This window comes from Onychostruthus taczanowskii, unplaced genomic scaffold (genome assembly GCF_017590055.1).
Source record: "Onychostruthus taczanowskii isolate IOZ18803 unplaced genomic scaffold, ASM1759005v1 scaffold17, whole genome shotgun sequence".
NCBI classification, from domain to species: Eukaryota; Metazoa; Chordata; class Aves; order Passeriformes; family Passeridae; genus Onychostruthus; species Onychostruthus taczanowskii.
In genome coordinates, this window is record NW_024498906.1 from 10,919,209 (window position 1) to 10,944,448 (window position 25,240).

General features: G+C 41.2%; 2 protein-coding genes across 4 annotated transcripts; both read right to left on the bottom strand.

Moving 5' to 3' along the window:
• Nucleotides 1-541: 541 nt before the first annotated feature.
• On the bottom strand, nt 542-7,702 carry GATD3A (glutamine amidotransferase class 1 domain containing 3A). Its single transcript, XM_041399904.1, has 7 exons — nt 7,442-7,702; nt 4,846-4,898; nt 4,092-4,205; nt 3,650-3,769; nt 2,614-2,706; nt 2,135-2,291; nt 542-1,521 (listed from the first exon to the last, which is right to left on the bottom strand). Exons 1-7 carry the CDS (start codon nt 7,553-7,555, stop codon nt 1,393-1,395), a joined length of 780 nt encoding a protein of 259 aa, XP_041255838.1. The 5' UTR covers nt 7,556-7,702; the 3' UTR covers nt 542-1,392.
• Nucleotides 7,703-8,384: 682 nt separating this feature from the next.
• On the bottom strand, nt 8,385-24,474 carry PWP2 (PWP2 small subunit processome component). 3 transcript variants are annotated; one of them, XM_041399984.1, is made up of 21 exons: nt 24,385-24,474; nt 23,788-23,900; nt 23,040-23,134; nt 22,555-22,654; nt 21,922-22,065; nt 21,377-21,512; nt 20,735-20,955; nt 20,122-20,265; nt 19,351-19,421; nt 18,505-18,641; nt 17,160-17,308; nt 16,393-16,540; nt 15,211-15,361; nt 14,691-14,871; nt 13,577-13,724; nt 12,561-12,669; nt 12,204-12,269; nt 11,838-12,056; nt 10,621-10,771; nt 9,503-9,577; nt 8,385-9,362 (listed from the first exon to the last, which is right to left on the bottom strand). In XM_041399984.1, the coding sequence occupies exons 1-21, from the start codon at nt 24,457-24,459 to the stop codon at nt 9,203-9,205; spliced, it is 2,793 nt and encodes a 930-aa protein (XP_041255918.1). In that variant the 5' UTR covers nt 24,460-24,474; the 3' UTR covers nt 8,385-9,202. The 3 variants fall into 3 exon arrangements, with proteins under 3 accessions (XP_041255918.1, XP_041255920.1, XP_041255921.1); XM_041399986.1 differs by lacking the exon at nt 24,385-24,474 and adding an exon at nt 24,027-24,293; XM_041399987.1 differs by lacking the exons at nt 23,040-23,134; nt 24,385-24,474 and adding an exon at nt 24,027-24,293.
• Nucleotides 24,475-25,240: the final 766 nt, after the last annotated feature.

A 25,240-nucleotide genomic window follows, 5' to 3' on the forward strand; every position in this document is an offset into this window, starting at 1 on the left:
AATCCAGATGTGATTTTTTTTCTTTTAGTGACAAAAAATTAATCATTAGGAGGCTCCAGAAGCAAAATTGCTTATTTCCTGAAGCCTGACTGAGGAAGCTGAGCATGCCCAACACTCACTCAAGCTTCTTTTCACTCACCAAATAAAAAAATGTCACCCCACAGTCCCTGGCAAGCATTCAGCCACAAATGGCATTTGCCATACACCAACTCAGTCTAAGGCTTGTAGATTAATTTATGAAATATACAATTCTCCCTTGAAAATATGGGTTCACTTCAGCAAGTCTCTCATGGAAGAGAAACTTTAATCCAAGGTAACAGGCGTCATTGTGCTTGTTTGTTTGAATTTGAGAAGTATTGTGTCACGCTCAACAGAAAAGTGACAAAAAACTTGGAAGAGGTGGAGAAGATTCTGCTGGATTCCATACGGAAAAAATGTACAAAATTGGTGAACTGTAAAGCAGAAAAACTGCTAAAATGTACCAACCAGTGTAAGTTATCAAAGGCAGCTCCCAAACAAAAGCGAAAGGACAAGGATAAGATAAAGGCAGAAATTAATTTATTTATACATCATTATTCCAGACATTCAATAATACTTCTTTGGAGAAAGCTTTACTGTCCTAAAGCAGGGGAAGTTGGATAATTTGAGATTGTTTTTGACTACTTGTCATACATCTGCTTTAACAGGGGTGCTGTCCTTAGGACTTGTGCGTCATGTCAGCGGATATTTTTTATTTCTTAATTTCCAGAGCTTTTAAAACTATAATGGGCCAATGGATGAGTTTTTCAAAGTGCTGCTGTTGTGGCAGTTGTGTCCTGCTGCTTGCTGATTGGTGTTCAGAAAGGCTTTGTGAAAACGGGATTCTTTGAAATGGAAACAAAATCTTTTCATTAATACAGAGTTAAATTAAGATGTGGAAGATGTCTTTTCCCTCAAGAGATGACCCTGGCTGTTAGTTCCCAGACACAGGCCTGAGCTTAGGCACGTTGAACCATGCATCCATTCCTCTCTACTCCCATTCTTCATCCATTAAATATGATGCTATGTGCCAAATCCCTACAACACATCTGCCCTCAGCTTCTGAAAGGGCCTTGAGGCTCTTTTCCCCCTTAGAACTGGTTTGATATTGGTGTGTTGGGAAGACTTTGTTTCAGAACACATCCAGTCAGCTCTCTCCAGATGGAAAAGCTCAAGAAAATCCTCTGTGTCAGGCCAGGCTCCTTGACCTCTGCAATGCCTCTCTCTCAAAAAGGCATGGAAAATCCTGCAGCTGGGAATCAATCAGCTTTGTATCAGCATTCACTAGAGTGTGAGCAGGACAAGCAGGTGCAAAGGTCTCCATTGGTCCATGATACGTTTGATACTACACCCTAAATTTAATCATTTCTGATTTTATTTGCCAGTTAATTTTAGCACATTCTTTACCATTGCCCCAATGCCATCAAAGATATGGTGTAATGCTGTTTCACACATAAATGCTGGGGTGGTCACCACCTTATTTTTTGTATCCACATGAGCTTCGTAAAAAGGAGTTAAGGAAAAGCACTTACAGATACTGCCTGCAAAATGAACCAGCACTGACAAAACCTCACAGCTCTACTACCCCATAAAAACTTCCTCCAAATATGTTGTATCATCCAGCTGTAAAGACAGCTGCAATCTGTAACCCAAGCTATGACAAGGTATTTTTGCTAGAAATACAAATGCTGCATGAGAAACCTGTGGAAACAGCCAGAAACACAAGAAAACCTACAAAATTCACTGATGGTAGTAGAATGTCTCTAAGTGAAGTATGCAGCATCAGACTTCAGGAAAAGAACAAAAATCCCAAAGAGAACTGACCAGCTGTAACCCATGCCAGTTTTATGTGCAAATTCATTCAGCACTTGGTGTATTACTGGGTGCCCAAGGGAGCTGACTGAGGACAATTTCTAACTTGCAGTGTGTACTTACACAGCAGTAGTTACTCAGCTGTGTACAGAAGAGTTTCTAGTCCTGCACTGCACCACTATCTGCTCCCACTGCACGTTCCCATGAAACTCTGTGTGGAAAACACTGATTTTACATGTGTTCATTCCTTTAATGACACATTTCTAAACTGTCTCCCAACATGGAGATTACCAGGAAAGGATATGGTTACTTCTTTCACACAGTGTTTTGCTCCCAGCTCTTTGATGGCTCCTGCAGTCCCAGCATAAGGCCACTTGCCCCCTTCCTCTTCTTCGTGGCCCACAGTTACCTCGGCACCAGAGAGCACCTTTGCTGCCAGCACTGGGGAAATGCAGCACAGGCTGCAACAGAAGGAACTGTAAGAGCAATTCTACAACACCACTATTCCAAAACTTGCTCACAACTGAAAAGATTTAAATGGACACAGCCTTGAAAATCTGAGATACAGCACAAGGCAACTTCCTCTCAGCATTTCCCCAGCTTCTCCTTTGACAAACACCAACATACAGAAATCTTGAAAAACAAATATAAAAAATAGGCTGCAAATGATACAAAACAGAAGATCCTTTTTCCAATTCCAACAACAGCTGCACATTTCAACAAGACACAGGCTGTCTCCATGCTCACACTTTCAAACAAATGCCATCCAACTCACATACGTACCCAATAGGTTTGCCTGCTTTGTGGAAGTCTTTCAGGACTCGCTCAACTTCTCTGTTCACCTTGCAATCCTTCCCATCAACAGCAAAGGTAGATCTGTCACAACAAGAAACTTATACAAAGCTCAGTTTCAACCTAGAAACAGAGATATTTCCCTATCTGCTGTGAAACTAGCTCCAAAGGGTCATACCAAACTTAACAGCTACTAAAAAATTAGCTACTCAGTAGATGACCATCAATGCTTCAAGGAAAATGTCTCTTTTCTAAGGCTTTGGTCTGCCAGAAAGTTCCTTAATTAATAAAAACATCTTAAAATGAGAATCATCAAATCAGCTTTCTAGGATTACTGAGAAGTTGAACAGCAATCTTTTCAAAGAAGAAAAATACGCAAGAAAAGGGAAGTAACATTCATGTTTCTCCAAGCCCAAAAAGAAACACGACTAGGGGGAAGAAAAAGGACTTCTTATGCAGTATCTGAACTCTTGAGTTCTCATCAACATTGTTCAGAGAATTTAAAACAAGACAACAACAATACTTTGAAAGGAGTTATCCTAATTAATTAGGAGTTACATATGCAGTAAATAAGGCCATTTATGGATTTTGTTGTGTGAATCTTAGTTCATAGAATGACAGAATGGTTTGAGGACCTTCAAGATCATCTCATTGCAACCTGTCTGCCTTAAGCAGGGGCAGCCCCCTCTAGGCCAGGTTGCTCCAAGCTCCATCCAACCTGGCTTTGAACATTGCCAGGCACGGGGCATCCACAGCTTCTCTGGACAACCTGTTCCAATGCCTCACCATCCTTAAAGCAAGCATCTGCTGCTTAGTATCTCATCTAAACCTACTCTCTTTCAGTTTGAAGCCATTGCCCCTTGTACCATCACACCAGACCATTGCAAACAGTCTCTTTCCATCTTTTCTGCACGTTTCCTTCAGGTACTGAAATGCTGCAATTAGACCACCCCAAAGCCTTCTCTCTGCCACGTTGATTATGCAGAGTTAATTATGAACATTTAGTTGATGCTTAGTTGGCACTCACAAGTTTTTGGCAGCTCCGAATCCACCGGGGAATATCACAGCATCGTGGTCTGCTGTAGTGAGCTTAGCCAGGCTTGTGATTTTACCACGAGCAATTCTAGCAGATTCCACTAAAACATTCCTTGAAGAACCAGAAATAAAACAATGTGATTAGTTAAGCATTTCCACACAGAACAGAATGTTTTGCAGAGGGAGAGGAAGGGGAGGAAGCAAGAACATTGGTATTTAGTAACTGAAGCTATTGATGGTTCTGAAACGCTACTGCTGGGAAACACAGGCACTGACAGACTGTACATAATCAAGTCCAGAACACTCATGTAATATCTTCTCTCCAAGAAAACCACCACAGCTGGCATAAAGCTACTGCAGGCATTCAGCCAAGTGCTACAAGAGCCATTACAGGGTGCTCCACCTGAAGAAAGCCTAACACACCACAGACTTACCTTGACTCAGCTTCAGCTGGTTGCCCTTTACTGTGGTCAATGACATGCATCTGAGGGACATCTGGAGCATACATCTGCACCTCAGCTCCCCCACGGCTCAGGTGAACCAGGACACTACAAACATGGAGATACAACGTGCAGAAACTTTAAGGGAGAGGCTTTATCTGACCCCTAGACCTGCTACAAATATTCCACCAACTGACTTTGAAAGATGAGGAAAATTTACACACATCCTACCAAAGCAGGCAACCAGGAACAAAAAAAGCTTCCTTTCTCCATGTCCCCAGGTGTTATGGAAGAATCCTCACAATTAACACAGTCATTAACATTTAATCTATGTCTAGGTGACACATCTGTTATTAATTCACAGTAAAGAGTTCACTCCACTTAAGCATTAACAATTCTGCTGTTGGATTTAGCCCCAGGAAGGGAAACTCAAGTGGTTCTGAAATTAAGTCTGTATTTGACTCTCCTGAGATTGAATCTGGAACTCTGAATTCCTGTTTCTGAAGAGTCTCTCTCAGCCTCATTGTTCTGGCATCACATGCACAGTGCCACATCTTTGGACAGTCACTGAGTTCTACAAGAATGCAGCCTGAGCTCACAAATCAGGCTGTGAGAAAACTGTGAGAGAGCTTCATCATTCACCTCTCAGGGTAATTCTGACAGCCAGAGACAGAAAAACTAAATTAAACAAACTGCTGCAATGTAATGGAGGCTTTTGTGGAGCCCACAGTCCCAAAAAGCAACTTACGCTGATGCCTCGTGGATTTCTGTGCCATCATAGACACCACAGCCAGACAGGACCTGCAGTGAGAAAATAACAGAGTACTGCAGGTGACACAAAACTCCCCACAGGATCTTTCACAAGGTAGGATTTATAAAAAAGAGTTAACAAGAAACAATTTAAAAGCAAGCTCTTACCATGCTATTAGCACTGGTGTCACCACTTGACACACTGCAGAACTGGCATTTCCTATTTATAGCAACCCACCACAGGGCTCAGAAATAACCACTATTTATTTCCTGGCTGATACACTTATGCCACAGTTAATAAACTGACAAGTTACCCTTAGGAATGTTTTTATTGTGCACACAGTGGGTTGTTCTGAGTGTCATTCATCTCATGTAGTGTCCACATCCAGGTGAAAATTCCTCATCCAGGTGCACATCCATCAGAAGAGGGACAGAAATGCACTCTGAGGTGGCACTTAAACTATTTTACCTGAGCATCTGCATCAACAGCTAAATCACTTTTACTGCAGTAATACAATTATGCCATATTAGCCATACTTCTCTTTAACTATGTGGAAACAATACTTTTAATTTGTTTATACACACCAGAGAACAAAAAGCACAAAGCAGTCAGCTACCCTCGTGTGGGTGGAGAATCTGACAAAGCAGAAGGATAAAAAACTAGAAGGATAAAAAACATTGTAAGAATGAAACAAAACCAAAAAAATCCAAAGGTTTATCTAGTTCCTGAAAGTATACAGATGAACTCTTTCAGGGCTTTTTGTTTGGCTCTTTGTTCTGAAAGGAAAAAAAATCGAATTAGGAAGTCAATTTCCTTTTCTCTTTTTATTAACTTTTTGTTTTACTTTAATCTCTTCCTTCCTGGTTTTCCCTCAGTTTTTTTCAAGCTTGAGAGTTTTTAAACACAGGCACATGAACAGAAACTCACAACTAAAAGGAAACTCACAACTAAAAAAGTCTTATATAGTAATGTTAGACTTGAAGGGACTATCAGGTCACAGTACTCAGGTGTCTGTTATCATGGGCAGCACTTCACCAAGTATCACCACCACTTCACCAAAAGAGCAAGATACATTAACGTTTTTCTGTCCATGTTAATCCTGTTCTGATATTTAAGAGCTGTCTTACTTCATAACTTTTTGTTTTAGCTTTCATTTAGACTGAATAAACAGACAAGCAACTGTGCTTAAGGTTATGTTCTGTGAGCAACACTTTTAAAAGTTTTTTGGAAGTCAGTGAAATCAAAATACTGTAACATTATTACTGTAAACTCTTCTGTATATGAACTATTCTGTTATCTCAGTACCTGCTTGAGAAGTTCTTTTACCACAGTCAAAAATTTTCATCACTAATATCAAAATTCACAATTCTTTTCCCAGCTCTATTTAAAAACCTGTGACTTGCTAAAATCACAGCATTCCTGCTGGGTTATTTTTTAGCCATTTGGACCAGCATTGTGCCCTTTCCCAAACCAATTCTGCCCCAAACAGATTTCTTTATGCAGGTAATGCCTTCTTATTCTTTTATGTTTAATGCTGTCTAGACTATGCAAAGCTCAAGCTTCAAAGACTGTCCACTGAGTTCCAAAGCTGTGTATTCCTTTGGGACACCATCTACAGCCTTTACTTTTCTTTAGCAATCTGTAGCCACCTCCTTGCTTTCTTCTGTGTTTGTAGCATGTTTTACCCCCTTCCTGCCAAAAAAGCATAACCCAGGTTAAATATATTCACTGCCACTACCTCACCCAGTAACACTATAAATTGTTTCAAGTCAAATCTTGCTGGGTTCCTCAGAACAAAGGAGACATGGAGCTCCTGGAGTGGGTTCAGTGGAAGGCAGTGAGGATGAGCGAGGGACTGAGGAATCTCTCTTGCAAGGAAAGGCAGAGGGAGCTGTTCAGCTTCAAGAAGAGATGACTGAGGCTTCATTAATGTATACAAATATCTAAATGGGGGGTGTCAGAGGATGGACCAGACTCTGCTTGGAGGCGCCCAGCAATGGGACAAGAGGAATGGGCATAAACTAATGCAAAGGAAGTTCTACCTGAACATCAGGAAGAATTCCTTTCCTTTGCAGTGATGGAGCACCGGGACGGACTGACAAGGAGGGCATGGAGTGTCCCTCAGTGAAGATATTCCAGAACTGTCTAGATACAACCCTGTGCCAGTGCTCCGGGCTGGCCCTGCTTGAGCAGGGAGGCTGACGGGTGACCCACGAGCTCCCTTCCAGCCTGACCATCCCGTCATTCTGCCGTTCTTCCTAAATCAACTCCAGACCAACGACGATACAGACGCCCATTTTTACACGTTTCCCACTCCTGGTCTAGCTTCCTCCAAGTTTCTGAACTGCAAGCAGCCTTTTCTTCTCAAATTCAGCGTCTCTCCAGCGTTTCCAGCTCTCGCAGCCACCAGGCGAGGCTTTCCCAGGCCGCCGCCCCGCCGAGCCCTCCCCTGCACCGGCCCCACTGCCAGAGAGACCCCGGCTGCAGGGCCGAGGGTGGCTGTGGACAGCCAGACAGTGGAAAAACAAACAAACAAACAAACAAACGCTTCTCCTCAGCGCTGCCCCGGCCCCCGCGCTCCTCCATTACTCACCACAGCGACGCGGGCGGCGCGGCAGCGCCGAGCGGAGGAGTGGAAGGAAGCGAGGCCGCCGGGCGCTGCTCGCCGCAGCGCGGTGCACAGGGCCGGGCCTCGGGAGGTCAGCATGGCTGAGGGCGGGAGGAGCCGGGAAGCGGAGCGGAGGAGCCGGGAAGCCGGAGCGGAAGCCCACGGGAACCGGGATGGCCGCACCCCGAGGCCGCTGCGCCCTTGGCGGCGCCGGCGGCGGCGCCCTCTGGAGGCGGGGAGGGGCCACCTCAGGGCCGGGAGCCGCGGGCTCTAGTTCCCTTCCCCGACCCTCATTTACCGGGAATGGCAGCGGTGGGAACACGGCTGAGGGAAAAAAGATAACGGTGCGGAAGTTACAGGGGGAAAATAAGCAAGCTGGCAGACGGTGCAAAGCTGGGAGGAGTTGTTGGGCACGCAGAGAGACCCTGATGAATCAGACAGATGGGCAATCACCACCTGTTTGAACACTGGAAAAGTGCTGGATTCTGCTCCTGCGATGGGACAATCCCGGATATCCGGACAGACTGGAGAATGAAAGGCTGAAAAGAAAGGTATTAAACTATCATAAGAGTGTCCAAGGAGGGCAGTGAAGATGTGAAGGCCTTGAGTAGAAGCCGTGTGGAGAGCACTGGGTCTGTTCAGCCTGGAGGAGACTGAGGGGACACCTCACTGCAGTTACCTTTAATATTTATACCTCTCCTCTATTCCAACAGTGAAAATTGACCAGAAGACAAATCCAGAAGAGCAGAATATGCTGAGAAAATAAATTCTGGATCACTGGTCATATTTGCAGTATCTTCATTAACAAAGCCCTTTCAGCATGTGGCTTGAAAGTATTGCAAAGACAGACCCAATTCTTTGTATTCAAGTCCCTGCTCTTATTAGCCAGTTCTCCCATCAACTCACAAAAACAGTGGAAATCAAAAGTTTCAGGTTTTAATGTGTTAATAAACAACACTTTAAAAAAAAGACACAAAAGGGTTTTCATCAAAAAAAGAAAAAAAATTTAAAAACTCAAAAAAATCCAATAAGCCATGACATTTGTAACACATTCTCTTACAGTTTAAGTTACATTATTGAGTTGGTGATGTCCAAACAGATTTTCACTACAGTATCTCAAGGCTGTCAAGCAAACCTCAACACAAGCTGTTAAAGCCCCATAAAGCCCCGTAAATTTTCTCCAATAGCTGCTGCTATGGGTCCTCATTTCTCCTCATTATTGAAATCTCATCAGGTTTGGAGGTTACAGAACTAAGAATACAGTGTTCCAGAAATATGTCCACATTAAATCCAAATAAAACAACATTTAAAACAAGTTGAGACCAGTACATTTCCAATTAGGAATTTTTTTCTATCCTTTTTAAAATTCAGAGTCTAGTGTAGGATAAGCTTGCACTACAAAATTCACAATAGTTAATGTGCAAGGTATTTTTAATGAAGAATAAACTTCTTCCTGTTGTACTTCTAACTTCACCAAGAACACATTTTGTTTTCTTACTTGAGATCAGTTATTATTTTAAAAACATAAATCAGTTAATCAAAAAATCAGTGCTGTCTAGTTTACAGCCAAATGGTACAGGAAACTGGCCAAGTGCCATCCATGGCATATCCTACATTTCCATCACTACCCACCATGGAACTCCATCACACTGCTAGGAACTGATGCCACTATGAGGGCCACTCATTCTCAGTGAATACCACTGCATAAAATACTGTCTGAGGTTTTCTTCCTCTCACAAAGAGTAATTAGGAACTCAAATTATCCTTATGAGCTTCTTGCATAAGATAATCACTGTCGGAATCCAATTCCTCTTCATCTCCTGGTGTTTCCTCTGCTGGACGTTTCATGCCCCGCTGCTGTGAAATGGCCAAGGCGTATTTGATGTTGTAAATGTTCCACTCACAGCTGTAAAAATAAATAGGAAAACGTTGTTTTCCTCCTAAAATAAATACAACTCTTAAAGAAGGCTGTCTCAAAAGTTTTAACAGCACATTGTCATCCCCCAAATCACTCCAGGTTTTTATTTCAAATGTAACAATACATACAGTTTTGAAACATCCTCAAAGTGACGCTGGATGCTCTTCTGAAGGAACTGAATCACAGGGAGCAGCTTCACTGACCTTGGGTGGAGAAAACATGCAATTTGCAGTGTAGTTCATGTTTACATATGGAAATCTAGAACTTTTCTATACTCTCAAGATTCTAACAAGCACACAACTTCAATGCCAACCTTTTAGGATAATCTTAAAGAAATAAAAGCTCTCTGCTTTTGACTCTGCCCACAATGATTACACTCAATACAAGTCATATATTGTGAGAAATATTTTTTCTAATGTCCAAGTGCATCTTGAAGAGCTAATTCTGCTTGCTGCAGCAATGACAGTTCCTTTCAGATACTACAAGACTTTCTGAACAAGGGGGAGTTTGTTTTAAATTGTCCTCTTCTACTTCAGCAGGAACAAAAGGAGACATTTTGTTCCAGTCATTTCAGTAACTAAAACATTAATACCCATGTTGAAGCAAGGGAAGAGTTACACAATGCACTGTTTTTTAAATTGCAGGACACTTTCTCAGATTACCTCTCACTTAGCCCATTTTAAATTCATAAATTTGCCTGGTTTTGTTCCTAGAAGTCTAAAAATTCCGTATTAGGATTAGGCTGAATATAATTCACTGACCAGGCCCATGCAGTTCTGAAGTACTCTGTAGGGAGGCAGAGTACTACCAGCTATAGTCACAAGCTAGGTCTGTAAAAATGTCATCAGTAGCTGCACATCACCTTTCAGTTACATTTAAGATGCATAACTGTTTAAAAACACAACTCCCAAAATCTTACTATCACTCTTGAAATTGTTATGCAGTTATTGTCTAAGCAACTCAAGCAAGTTTCACCTGTTGTATTTGAAAAACGTTTCTGCAATGTATCTTCACAAATCCAGTAACATACTCAAATTCTGTCACACCCACTTTTTAGAACCTTTTTAGACATTTAGGAACAAGTCCAAACTGTAACTTTTATCATACAGAAGTTGTAAAACTGAAGTGTTCTAACTGTAGTGCATGCATTATCTAGAATGTCAGTAAATGTTAAGTAAAAGCCTTAAACCAACAGATTTTTAATTTTAATGTCCTTGTCAGCATTTTGACTGTCATGGGATCTCACCTTGTTTTCAGCTTCTGTCCATGCAGCATAAGCAACTTATGAGCCCAAATAAGATAGAACTCCAAGTGACAAGAGGTCTCAAATGCAGAGGCCAGGAACTCCAGTAACTTCTCCACATACAGGTCTGGCAGTGATGAGCAAACAACATCAACTGTGCAAAAAGGAAAAAAAAAGAGCCCATAAACATTCAATAGAGTTGAGTTACTATTTGGAATAACATGAAAGAGACCACAGGAAAGCAGAGGGGGAAGGAGAAGAAAGCAACATTTTGGCAAGTGGTGGGCACTTAGTGCTGTATTTCATGGTACAGTACCACAATCTCTCAGGGGACAAATGTTCCTCCTTTGAACCTTCCAAACACTACTGTATTTAAAAGCAAGAAATCCTCCCTCTCCAAGTTCTTCCTCCTAGCAGACTACTCTCCCCAGCAGCTCTCCTTCAGAATTTTTACTTCCACCCTTTTCTCCTCTTTTCTAAAGTAACAGACTTTATTGTTGCTGCTCCTGACCTCACCCAAATTTCTGTATTCAGTGCAACTAGTTATGCACAACAATCAGAGGCAGTGATACTTGAAAAGACAGCAAAGTCACCTGCCCACACAGGAAGCATCTGAATACTGTTAGCAACAGCACAAAAAACAATTTAGAAGCATCCAAAATAATCTCACATATAACTAAATGACCCCACTACATATAATCCACTGTCAAGAACAGCTTTTGCTTAAGAAAAAGGCACACAATCATTCTGTTAACAGCCTCTCCTCAGTTGTACTCTGGCCTGCCAACCATTTTCTAAGCTCTCCACCAGATATTCTGGAGTATCAATGTCTTTTCTTGTGCTGTCAGTCCCAGAACTAGGCACAGTACTCCTGATGTGGTGCCACAAGTGCTCAACAGACAAGATTCATCACTTTCCTCAAACGCTGATTACATCCTTGCTACTGGTTAATGGTCTTCATCACACAGGCACAGTGCTAACTCAGGTTAAACATGATGTGACCCTCCAACATCAGCTGCTTCTAAGAAATGACATCCAAAACCTCTGCCTGCACCTCTAGGCCTGATCAAATCCCATGCTGAGAAGTCACTAAATGAGCACGAAGTAAAATTAAAGCATAAATTAACACTAAAAAGTCTGCCTTTACACCCCAACTTGTTTTGGCTCACACATGGCTGTTTACAGGTAGCTCAGCCCAGTTTCATGGCAGATCCACTCACCTTCACTGCTAGGGACAGCCTCTATCACCTCCTGAATTAATTTCTTCTCATTCAGCTTGAAGGCCATGACAATAGCCATAGTGTACTCCTTTTGACTCAGTGTTTTGTGGATATTGCTGGGTGTGACATCAATATCCAGCTCAAAAGGATCAAAAATTAGCCCAGAGTCCAGTGAATAGAGCAGGAGACCCTCTGTGGTGGTGGCTGCCCAGCTTCGTCCTAGAAGAGAAATAACAATATTTAACAACAAAGAGGGGTGTTCTGGAATGGAAACAGAAGAGTAATGATAATCCTCCTGTACTCTATTCTTTCACATGTTTTATGTGGAATTTTTAAAAAAATCCTAAATTAACTGTTGATACTAACCTGTAGGACAGAATCGCACACAAGTCACCCTTATTTCTGGTTTGAAGTGTCGATAGCTCATGTCACCTAAAAGAGAAATTTGGAAACGATTTAACAGATTCACCACAAGTTCACAGTCTAGTTATCAACTCTGACTATGATGTTACCATTAAATAATGTGCAGCATGGTAAAACCTGGCAGCATTAAAGACTGGGTAAGGAAGGCACAGTCCATGTCCAAGAGATCCTACAGCTTAAGTGGTGGGACCAAATTTTGTAATCCTGATGTTAAAACTGAGCTAAACAAGTAAAACCCTTCAAAAGTTCCAGTGCACATGAAAGCAGAAACAAAGAGAAAAAAGCCAAAGCCATACATACCTCTTTTTACTCCAGGAAGAGGGATGGCAACACCTTCGTCACCTCCACCGCCTTCATCAATCAGAGCCATGCTGCCAAATTCAGTCATTTTTCTCCGATCTAAGTACTCCTGAAAAACAATGCAAGTTCCATTCACTGCACTGAATCTCTTCTCCAAGAGCAGAGCTCAGTTTAGACTGTGCTTTCACATTATTATAACTTTGTTCTACTCCAGAGATGCACTGTTTGCTTCCTCAGCTGCAGCCCTACTCTTTCTGCCCTGCAGGTTTCATAGCTGCACTGTGCTAATGCCGTGTGACCAGGACACTGCAAATGAGATTTTAGGGACTTCACAATGTAAGTGAGATTTCAGGGACCTCCCTGGCCCCCATTTCTAAATACCCATTCCCTCCAGGATTCTGATTCTGCTTGTTCACTTTCTTTCAAGGCAGATGTTGAGCTATACCAGCTCATAAACCACTGCTGACAAAGGGTACTTGGAGCCACAGTCAGATACACCCTGACATGAACAGTGATCATTCAGCCTGGTAAGGGGATGGTGAAAAGGGTTACTGGATTTTTTTTTTCCTTCTGATGTTTTTCATCATTCACTTTACTTTTGAAGGAATTTAATTTGGCATTTGGCAATATTCAGAAACAGAGTTTATAAAAGGTCAGTGATGTTGTTCTGTGTCCACAAAAAAAATCCTTCATTTCTTTGCTAACACAAACTGACACCCGGGAAGTTAGCTTAGTACAAAATGTGGGCAATTTAAATTTTCATTTCCATTTTAAGTCTAGTGCCAAGTAACTTAGTATGCTTGAGAGTTCTGCCCATGCAACACAAGCACACTACAAAGCTGGAAAGTTTCAGGAAGAGTTTCTGTTCCAAGAGGAGTACTTCCTTCCCCCTCTCCTGCAGAAAAATAAACCCATTCTTTAAGAAACATTCATGAATCACTCTTAATGAGATGTTACATCAAAACCAAAGTCTTGTGGGGGTGAGGAAATTAAAAAAGACTCCTGTGCTCACATACCTCCATTGCATCTAAAGAATGGTTGCATGAAATTTCAAATTTTTTCATCAGAATCTGTTCCTTGACATTATATATACAGACAAATTTTGACAATCCACCTGCCAGAATAGATTGACCATCTGCTGAATAGCACAGAGTTGTAAAAGATCTGGTAAAGAAAAAGAGAAAGCAGTTTAATTTCACTGCCACATCTGAGCTAGAAGACAAAAGTACAATGTGAAGACTCAGAAAATAACCACTCCATGGTAAAAATTGAGATCTTCATTCACATGGTATTTACTTCACACACACATCTACTACAAAGCATTTGGTGCTTTACTATGAATCACAGACACTTCAACAGCTGTATGAAATACTTCCATTCTTCTGAATCTGAGTCACAGCTCAGTCAATGAGCTCTCAACTACATCATGCATGACACTAAAAAACAGTCAGAAGAGCTACAGAAAAACCAGTGCCATGGCATGTTTGAAAGACATGGTTGAGAGGTCACCAGCAAAAAAACACTGCTTTTTTCCAAAAGTTTTTCTAAAAAGTTGTTTCTTTTTTTTTTCTTTTTTTTTTTTTTTTATTTTGAGTGGAAGCAATATGGAAAAAAAAAGGGGGAAAAGAGAAGACTAAAACATTTCTCTAAGATACCTTTTGACAGCACACAAATTTAAATTGCCTTTAAACATTACTTCACATGCGTAGCAACAGGTAATAAACCCCATACTTTAATTACCTTCTTTAAAAAATGTAATAGTTTCTACATACTAATGGTTGTACACTAGTATTTCTGAAGAAAGATATCTACTAAAAACCTAACCCACAGCAAATTAACACCTTGGTCTGAGAAGCTTAATATTACGTTGGCAACCCAGGTTCCTAAGAGATGAGAAAGAACACGTGCTCAGAATGATGCTGACCAGTGAGAGAACACAGCCAACTCAAAAAGGGAGGCATCTAGATGTCAGGCAGGCTTTCAAAATCCAGCATCAGGCTTTTAAAATCCAGCATCAGAATCAGGAACAGCAGATGCACTCTGCACTCTTCATGCAGAAAACAAATGGCAAAACAACTCCACAGTAACCCAGCGTGGCACCCTCCTGTCACTGCTGCCCCCTGGACGTACTTGCCCTTGGCTGCCTGCTTGGCAGTTATTTTATCCAGCTCCTTCCTCCCCATCTGGAGATCGTGCCTGCCCTCAATGGAGCCAGTCTGCACTGCATTTTCATGATCCCAAAACGTTATCTGGCCATTCAAAGCAGCAACTGCGAGCTCCTTGCCATCGGGACGGAAGGCAACAACAAGAACTGCAAAGAATTTAATTAAAGTTAAAAATGCAGGCAGATGCTTTTCTAAGAAGCTTAATTTTTCTAGGATCTTATCTCAGCTATTAGAAAAAAGTTTAAGAGCAAAAAGCATGGCTGTACTTTTTCCTGTGGACAACATACAAATATTTAGCTAATTATAAAGCTGAGCTAGAATTAATTCATTGCACTGTTAACCAAGCACAAGAATGAAGTACCTGAACTTTTGATTTCCAATTCCATGAATGAGTCTCTCTGTATTTGACATGTTCTGTTGTTATTAACATACTTTACATAGTACTTTTATATTTGATAAAAGATGAGAAATGAAACAAAAATTACCATCTGAGTTAATTATTAATGTCTCCTTAGTTCTCCAGCTGTCCAACATATCCCATAATTTTACAGTCTTATCCCAAGAGGCACTGGCTAGAACACACCTCATTGGATTAAAGGACAAGCTGCTGATGGGACCCTCATGACCTGCTAAAACCTAAAAAGAGAAGAAAAAATAACCTGGAATTAGGTGAAAGAAACTGAAATCTGTGTAGTCTGTAGTCAGTAAACTCCAGATACAGCCAATAAACCACACCTGACTTGTCCACACACATTTGAGATAATTTTTGGACACAAGGCATGATACACACCAGTGATTCTCAACTTTTTATTTTCACAAGTTTTAAAAAAATTCCCTCAAGTGCTACCACTATATAGGCATCTACAACCACTCCTATGCACACATTTAGGGATGCAGTGTGCCATTTTCCTCCCTCCTTTTGAAACAATCAGACCAATTGTGAAAAACCAAGTCACTGCTCTGAGAATTCAGAATCTCCTACATCTGATAACACTTCAGAATGAAAACAAAAATAAAAAACTGAGAATAAGAGTAACAGAGATTTTCATTTTGTGGAGTTCCTACTCCTCAAAAAAAAAATATCAAGGAAAGAAATTAAACTCAAAACTCTGGAGATCCAGTCAAGTATATCCTGAGTTACTGAAGTGATCTGTATGCCATCGCTGTGCCAAATTAAATATGTGAATCACTGAGCTCTTCTACTTGTACAAGATGTACAGGAATGCTTAAGAATTGAAAAATAATTGAAAAATCATGCCCCTGCTCTGCTCCACCTAAACCATTCATGAAATCTGTACCAGTTTGAATACAGCAACTACAATTTCTTCATTACATGCAGAAAATATATGGAAAAGAACATCTCTGGACAAGGAGAGAAAGACTTTCATGCCCATATGTTAGCTCAGCAACACTGGTGCTAGTTTATCAGAAAAAGCTCATTACTCAAAAATTTTAAAAACTATTTCCCACACAAATTCAGGGTGAGCTCCATGCAATAAATAATTTAAAAAAAATGTTCAGAGCAGCATAGTGTAGCTCCAGTTTTTGAATATAACAAAACACTTCATGTTGTACTGAAACCCTGCTGACTAATCCCAAAGTTGCTGAGTATCACCACACTCCACACAGCCTTAAATTCAAGCCCTCCCAACACTCTGGGTCCTTACATCCAGCAGCCTCCCACTCTGCATTGACCAGATGAATATTTCAAAGGAATCCTGGGAACCAGCTGCCACAATCTCACCACTGGAGTCCACAGCTAAACAGGAGAACTGACTTGGTCGTGGAGATGTAAAGGTACGGAAATTCCGGTACCTGTTGGAAGAGGTGAAAAGAAATCAGGAGAACATTTTATGTAGATTTAAATGTGTGCTTAACAAGTTTATTTACAAAAGGAGTTAATCTGTTTTGTAAAGACTTCTAAGCTATGTACAGAAAAAATAGTATTTGTATAAAACTAGATGTGAGCCTCAGCATGACTGCAAAATCCAAAAGAAATATGAAAAGTTCTGCAGAAACAGGAGACAAAAATACTCTGAGGAGCTTTCTTCTATTAAATAGCATGTGTCAATTTTTTAGAAACATGGGCTTGTTTAAACACCCAGTTCTGTGCACAGCTGTATTATACTAGGGAAAGTGTCGTTAGGCAAGTGCCTTCTCCCCATCTGAGTAAAGCCAGACAATGATTTTCCTGGATTTCCAGCTTCTTTGAGAAAAGTTCTTCCAGAATTTTCTTCACAGAAACTGGATGGAGTAAGAGCATTTGTAATAACTAAGGCTGAATTGAAATTAAAGGCTGAACCAAAAACCAGTAAGGCAGTGCTGCTCACCTTTATGAGGCTTCAAACAAGCAATCAGCAATCTGCTGTATTTTGGGGGGAGTGTGAAAGCTGAGGACTAAATGAGACATGAAAGATTTTACACAAAGAGTTACCTGTGCAGATCGAAGGCACGCACTGTTCCATCGAGGGAAGCACTCAGGACAACATAACCAGTGGCAGTGAAAGTTACAGCAGTTACACCACTGTTGTGTTCTGTAAAGGTGACAAAACAAAAGCTGCTCGAAGTGTTCCACACTTTCACCTGCAGGACAGACAAGAAAAGACTTCTCAGAATCTCCATCATCAGTAAAGAGAGAAAATAAGGGTAAAGAAAACCTAATTCTAGAACATTGCAACAGCTTAAAAGACTTTCAGTAATAGCAGTCAAGAGGCCAGAGCTTATCATTAAACCTCTTAAGACATATTTGGAACATAAAAATCTAAGTTGAAACAAAGTTAATAAAGGAAAGTAACACATAGTGAGCATCTTGAGCTACCAAGCTCACACTGTCAAGTAAGACAGGTCAAACTCAAAATCAACTCTAAAGCCATTACAGAAGTTACAATTGAGATAATATTCCATTGTTTTGGCTTTTTTTCTTGAACAAAAATCTTTTGCATTTAGCCTTCTGCAGTTTGAGACCTCTCGGTTTTGGCCCATTTTCACCCTGAATGGCAGAAACCATGAAGTGGCAAATCTTTTTCTTTTAAGAACATTTAAAAGTTTTGATAGGAAATCAGCTACTACTGCTGTCCCATTTACTGCTGTCCCATTTATGTGCCAAGACACCTTGACACCTTTTAAAATAAAAGTACCTGTACACACAGCCTATCATTTCAAGGCAAGTCATCCATGAGAAGTTAATTTTTCTTTTAAATAACAAGGTTCTGGAATGGCAGAATTAATTAATTTATATTATTTAATTTAAACAAAAAACCTGCACTTGCATAGATCATTTTAAATTAATTTCATATCAAAAAACAATTATTAAAAGGGCAAGAAGTTGGGTGGCTGAAGTTCATTCGTCCCAAGATATCATGGGACCATAAATAAATTAACATTGATGAATTAGTTACTTTTGCATTTATGGTGACTGGACCTGTAATAGTTAAAAAGTCACTTGCTAGAAAGTATACGTGATGCAATTTGCAGCCACAGGTAGTAACAGAAGAAAATACACTGCATTTATGGTGACTGGAACCTGTAATAATTAAAAAGTCACTTGGCTAGAAAGTATAAGTGATGCAATTTGCAGCCACAGGTAGTAACAGAAGAAAATACATATACTCTAGAGAGAAAAGTCAAAACATTTAAGGAAAGAGAGGATAAAAATGTATGACTTTATAGTAAGAAAAATATTTACCAATTAGAGTAACAGAGCTTTCTACATAAAATGGAGAGTAAACTGCTTAGTACATGATTAAAAGTTCACATTCCAGCAATACTGCCTCACTTACTTTGCCATCCTCCCCTCCAGTTACTATGTACTGTCCATCTGGAGAATATGCCAAGGAAACCATGCTGTTGAAATGGCCCTGCTGCTTGAGCACGTAGGACTCGCTCTGCCACTCCCACACCAGGAGCTGACCCAGACCTGTAAGCACAGCAGGATTAACCACAGCCATCAGCACAATCACCCTGCAAAGGCAAGCCACCAAAGTGGCAAGCAATGTCAAAAAAAAAAAAAAAAAAAAAAAAACCCCCAAAGGTTAATGCAAAGAGGTTGAATTCTGCATCTTTCAGTCCTAATATGAGCTTTTTCCTTTTATAACTTCAAGGCAACTTCCCCAAAAATTTCCTTCACGAGCTGTTTCTTGGAATAATGTTTTCAATACTACAACAGCAGTGCTATCAACCAGTCAATAAATGAGCTGGAAAGAAAAGCAGGGCTGCATGTAAGAGTAAAATTTTGGGTTTCATGCAAACCATTATAGACAGGGTGGGAATGCTGGAACATCCAGGCAGTTTTCTAAAATGCCATGGGCAAGATGTGTCAAAGGAAGAGAGAACAGCCCAGAATGAAAGCAGAAATTAAATACAAGGGATCTCCCTAACTCTGTTAAGAGCTTTCCTACATAAAATATGTATTTTTTCCTGTATCAGCAAAATACTTTCCTGAATCATCAGAATTCTGTGAGAGATTAATTAGTGGTATTTTCTTTACTGTACCTAGACAGCACAGACATGAGACTATCAATTATTTAACATTTGGAGTCAAAACTAGCAAGAAGAATTTGGGCCTCATGCCCACCACATTTCTTATTTTTACCATGAATACAGACCAAAAAAAAAACCTGACAAACCTGAACATCCAAAGGCAATCCAGTCACCAGTGCAGTTGATAGAAATGGATGCTATCCTTTGGTCTGAAATACTGAAGTAAGAGAATTAACCAATAAACAAACTTGTGTGATAAAACTTCAAGTCTAGTATTTATTAACATTGTTCAAGCAAGTTGTTTGATTGTTTTACTGAACTTCTGTACCACTGTGACATCAAAACCCACAAAGTACATTCCTTTGTTCCATTCCAAACCATCAAACATTCCTTATTCAGAATGAAGGCAGAGTATCTGCATCCCAAAGATGTAATTGCCAACAGAGTAAAACTCCCCAAGTTTAAGAAAACAGGGGGTTTTTTGTACATGACAATTGTTTACAGTTATGGTAAAGAATCTGATTTCATTTCTCAACTTAGACACAATTTACAGGCAATTTTACATATGCAGAACTTTCCAACTAATATTTTCTATAAAGAAACTGAAAATATTTAAACGGACAGAGTTAAAGAAGTCTAGCCAACCATCAGGAACTCCTGAGTAGTTTAGACCTCATTTTTCCAGAATAAGGATTGGAATTATATGGTATTTATTACATAAATTTATGGCTCTGCCTTTCCAGAAATTACAGTATCAAATAGACAGTCATGTTTTAAGATTTTTGTGCTCTTTTTCATTTATCCTTCGCTGCTTAACATGATGTGTTCTCAGTGGAACAAACATGGAACCCCTGCAAAAAAACCTATTCCCTTCCCCCACAAAAACCAAAGCAAATAGTGACATCCCCACGCCTCACCTCAAGGAGTGGATCAGATTGAAATCTGGAAGTTCATGGAGGTGAAAGACTCCAGAGGCAAAACCAGTGACTAAAAGGTGTGTCTTCTTGTGATAAGCTGCAGCTGTCAGGTTATTAAAATCTCCCTCTTTATTGAAAAAATACCTGGCACCCAAGAAACAGGAAAAAAGGTGAATGTTGAAGAACAGGATGTTGTCAGAGCTGCATCTCCAAGCAGCTCACCAAAGAGGCTGATGAGCCACCTTTATGTCATCTCCTGAAGTCAACCAGCCCCTTCTGGCACGAAAACAAAGCCTCAAGACTTAGAGAGGGTACTGTAGTAAGATTCCATTTACAATTTCTGGGTTACAAATAACAGCACACCACGAGCCAGTATTTCTTATATTGTTAAAATTACACTTGTTATTCTGAAGGTGAAAGGTAGTGCCCATCATATAATCAAGGTAAGACAGACAGGAGTTCTACCAGAACTACTTAAAACGGGATCTGCAGTAAATTTCTAAATCCTGGACAGTTTTATACTGCTTTGAGTAAGTTATAACCAATGAAAAAAAACCCCAGTACAATAAATCCCCATTACAACTTTGATTTTTGATAAATGAAAACCACTTACTTTGCAACACGTGAGTATTTAACTTTATTTCTAGTCTCTTGTTCACTTGGATCAGCTTTCCCATGAATTTCTTCACCCTTTGGCTCTTCAAGCAGCTCTTCATCATCCTCTGCTGCCTTCTTTTCCTTTGCTGCATCTTTAGGGGGCATGGGCTTCAAACCATCCAGCTCAGTGTCACACTGCCACACACACAGAGCTGCATCCTGGCTAATGGTGTACAGCTAGAATACAAACACACAAATTATTATTGTCCAATATCCATGCTCTGTGCTCTGCAGAAATATGAGTATGGACTTGCAGAAGGGTTAGCAAGTGTGCATTCTATTCTCAGGATAGAATCCAAGGTGCTTTGAACTGGGAGTTTTACTTGTCCTGAGAACTGGTGAATTATTTGCCTGCCCTCAGAAAAATTCTGCAAGGACCAAAAGCAACTTGATAACCAGTCAGCATTACACAGCACTACAGCATTACTAAGCTAAAAAATTTTTTCACATTTAAAGCTATAATGTTTTGGGTGAGCAAATTCAAACACATAATTGTGGCACAGCAATCAAGAGACACTTCCGTATTTTCTAGATTGTCAAGGTTCTGTTTCCACTATTTTAGTATTACAATTCAAGTGTGTTGTGTGATTATACATACATCTAGGCTGTTCTCTTCAAAAAAGCAGGCTACTATGACATCCTTATGGCCTCCAAGGGAGTAGTAGATCAAGTTTGCCCATCGTTCTGCTCCAAACACCCACGTAGACATGTCCTTGCTCCCCACTGCAAAGCACCTGGAAAAGAAAAATAGAAAAGAAAATTAGAACACTGGACTGCAAAACTCTTCCTCGGGGGGAGAATGTTCTGAGCCCAAATCCACCAGTCACCACTTTAATTTCACAAACAAGTGTTGTAAACTGTGGTTGGTGACTGTAGCAGAGGTAGAAGGGGTTAAAACACATTCAAAAGATCAACCCTGCTCACATTCCTAAGACATGTTCCTTTTATGCATTACTATGCATTTTCAAGTAAGAATCCACAGTTGATTCCCATTTTTTATACTTTCTGATCTGCCTAATTGTATTTTTTAATTAAAGAATTTTTAAAGCTAGTACAATACTTCAGAGGAAGGCAAATGGGACTGCAACGTGCATTTAAACACCAACATGTGCAGGTAAACAGTGCTTCAGTTTAACAACTCACTTGGAATCATCAGTCCAGTCAATACAAGTTGTTTCATCATATGGGCCATAGTAGGTTTTGTCCAGAACAAATGCATTAAATTCTCTTTTCTTCCCAGGAGCATGGTACAGGTAAGCAAGATTGTCTTTTGTAACCACAAATTTCCTGGCATAAGGGGGGGAAAAAGACATAATTGCACACAAAGCTGATAAAGCAAACAAATGTTCTGTACAGACTGCAATACAATGAAACAATACAATAATAATTTCCTGCACTACTGAAACAATAAAAATGGATTGCTTTTGAACAAAAAATGAAGTATTTGCAGATTGATATTATCCCCCAACTTAAGCATTATAAAAAAGAAAACCTTCAGTAAAAATCACTGAAGTTGAATAATGAAATTCTTATTGTCAAAGCCCCAAAACAGAAGGAAAAGTTCAAACACCCAAACCAGCATATTCTATTTCCAAGGCTTTGCTTTCCTTCTTTTCTTCCCCCCTCAATTTTACAAAGTGACCCTGATCAGCTCAAAATCTCCCCTCACTCATGAACAGGAAACAGTCCCAGATTGGTTAGGATGTCTTCAGAATCACAACTAGTTTATGGGGCAATTCCTGCTGATTTGTTCTAAAGCATGCACTCATTACTTACTTGCCATCAGGTGAAAAGCTGACACTGTGAACTGGCTTGTGAAAATAAAACTGATGTATCACACATTTCCCAATCAAACTCACAAGCAAGGCAGCTCCCTCTGTAAGGGCAGAAAGAAAGGATCATGAAAATAACCGAGTTCCCAAAGAAATCATAATCTTAGCAAACCTTCTTTTCTTAAAGAGGAGGGGAGAAAGCTTTTCAAGACAGTGTGCTTAATATTATTAAAAAAAAACATACAGTCCAAATTATGAATCACTATCCAAATTCTGTAAACAAGTTATTTTTAAGTTGTGTACATAAAGATTCCTTTCCCAAAAATTCTAATGTAATTTTTAAAGCAGACCACTTTTTTTTTTTTTTAAAAGCAAACACACTTCCAATTTTTGAGTAAGGTTGAACACCTAACAATACAGATTTCCTCCCCTCAAGGCTGCATTTTTACTGAATTCTTTTACAAAACTGATGTCTCTTTGTGCAAGTACCTTCATCAATTAGAATGGCAAGGCTTCCATCTGGAGAGAGCCCCACGCACACAATATTGAGCCGTGTAGCCAACGGCAACGTCTCACACTTGTTACTGCAACAAAAACACAGAACTGTAAAATGGGGACAGGAATGCAGGAGGAACATCTGTGCCAGCGAAATATGGTTTGATACTTTTGTTAAGACCACAGACAAAATTTAATGTAAAACCTTGACAACTTTTTTTAGCTGTCACAATCCCATGAACACAAACTAGATGGGTTGCTCTGTGCAGGGCCAGGAGTTGGACTCGATGATCCTTCTAGTCCAGGATGGTCTGTAATTCCACATTACAGAATTATAATTCTGGAATGGAACACAGGCACAGGGAGCATCGATCACAACTCCGGCACACAGGAAAGGCCGACGATGCTCTAATTCTTGTTATATACAAGACAGAAGCACACAAAGAAACCATACAACTAAATCAAACACAAATCTATCTCTTCCCTTTCCTTTTTTCCTCCGAAGTACACCTTTACGTAATTCCTCTGCTATTCTCCACACCGCACAACACCGTGACAGGTATTTCACTAGGGCAGGCTTCTACCTTTTAATGCTAAAGCAGGCACTTTCCAGGATATTTTGGCAGGCCGAGCATCCCGGAGAGCCCCACGGGTCGGGCTCCAAAACCTCCTCAGGGCTTTATTCCCCCCGAAACCCCCGCGCTGGCAGCGCCAGGCCCTTCCCGCCCCTCGCCGCTCTCACTTCTTGAGGTCGAAGAGGGAGATCCTGTTGCCGACGGGGCTGAGCAGGGAGTTGCCATCGCGGGTGAAGCTGAGGTTGCCGCGGCGGTACACGGTGCCCAGCAGGCCGGAGAACTGCGGGGGCGGGAAAGGGCAGGGTTAGAGAGGCTGGGGAGATGGGGATCGGGGGAGATGGGGTCGGGGGAAGATGACGGGGAGATGATGCTGGGGATCGGGGGCTGCCCCCCGGCCCGTGCTCACCCGGTACGCGAAGCGCATGGCGGCCACACGTGGGGAGCGCGGAACTGCGGCACCGAGGGGCGGGAACGAGGGGAAGGGAAGGAAGGGAGGAGAGAGGGAGGAGAGAAGGCGGGGAAGGGCGAGAGGCGGCTGCTCCGTGCTGCCGCTCCCGGGCCGTGGCAGCTCTCCCTCTGCCCTTCCCCGGCCGCGGCCCCGCCGCCACCCTCGGCCGCTCCGGGCCTCCCCAGCCCCCGCCACGAGACGGGGGAGCTCTGGTTCTTTTCAGTAAATATATTACGGTATTTATACTTTTTAGTAAATGCCTTGGGGTGGCTGTGAGAGCTGGGCTAGTTTAGTCTGGAGAAGAGGGCTCAGAGACCTCATCAGTCCATATAAATATATCCCAGTGGGTGTCGGAGGATGGTGCCAGACTCTCTTCAGTGGTGGCCAGCATCAGAGTGAGGAGCAGTGGCTGTAAAAGAAAACACAAGGAGTTTCAACTCGGCATGAGGAAGAATTTGTTTTTGTTGAGGGTGGCAGAACTCTGAAACAGCTGCCCATGGAGGACACAGAGTTCCCTCCCTGGAGACATTCCAGACCCACCTGGATGTGTTCTGTGTCACCCTGCCTTGGCACGGGGTTGGGCTGGGTGATCTCCAGAGGTCACTCCGACCCTGTTCTGTGATTCTGTAATTGGAGTGGAACAACACTGAATGCCCAGTGTATAGATGTGAGAAGTTATTTTAAGACAGTTTAAAATTGCAGTGGAAAGGATGTTGGTGGCCGGTTTGACTCTTTTCAATAAAAGTGTAAAAATATCACGAAGAAAATACATAAGGAAAAGAAAGGGAAGGTAAGAGCAGATAGTGGAAACATGACACTACCCATAGATCTAGTGATGGGACTTGAGTGTTGGCATTTTGATGTCCCTTGGTCAGAGAGATGGTCAGAGTCTCGATCCTTTGGGGATGGGAGCCCACAAAAAAAAGTTCCTCAGGTTATTTACAGTCAGATTAGCATTAGAACACCCAGATCCCTGCCCAGGAAGGGAATTCTTCATTTCTGATGCAAGACTGGGGCATGCAGCACCTGCTGAGGGAGAGTTCCAGGTGTCATGGGCTGCTTTGGGGTCCTTGCTGCTCTCAATCCCCCTTTCTTGAAAAAGTAGCTGGTTTGGTCTTACCTGCTCCATGACCTCACTTCTGCACCTGTACTGGGGGTTGTGTGGCCACCAT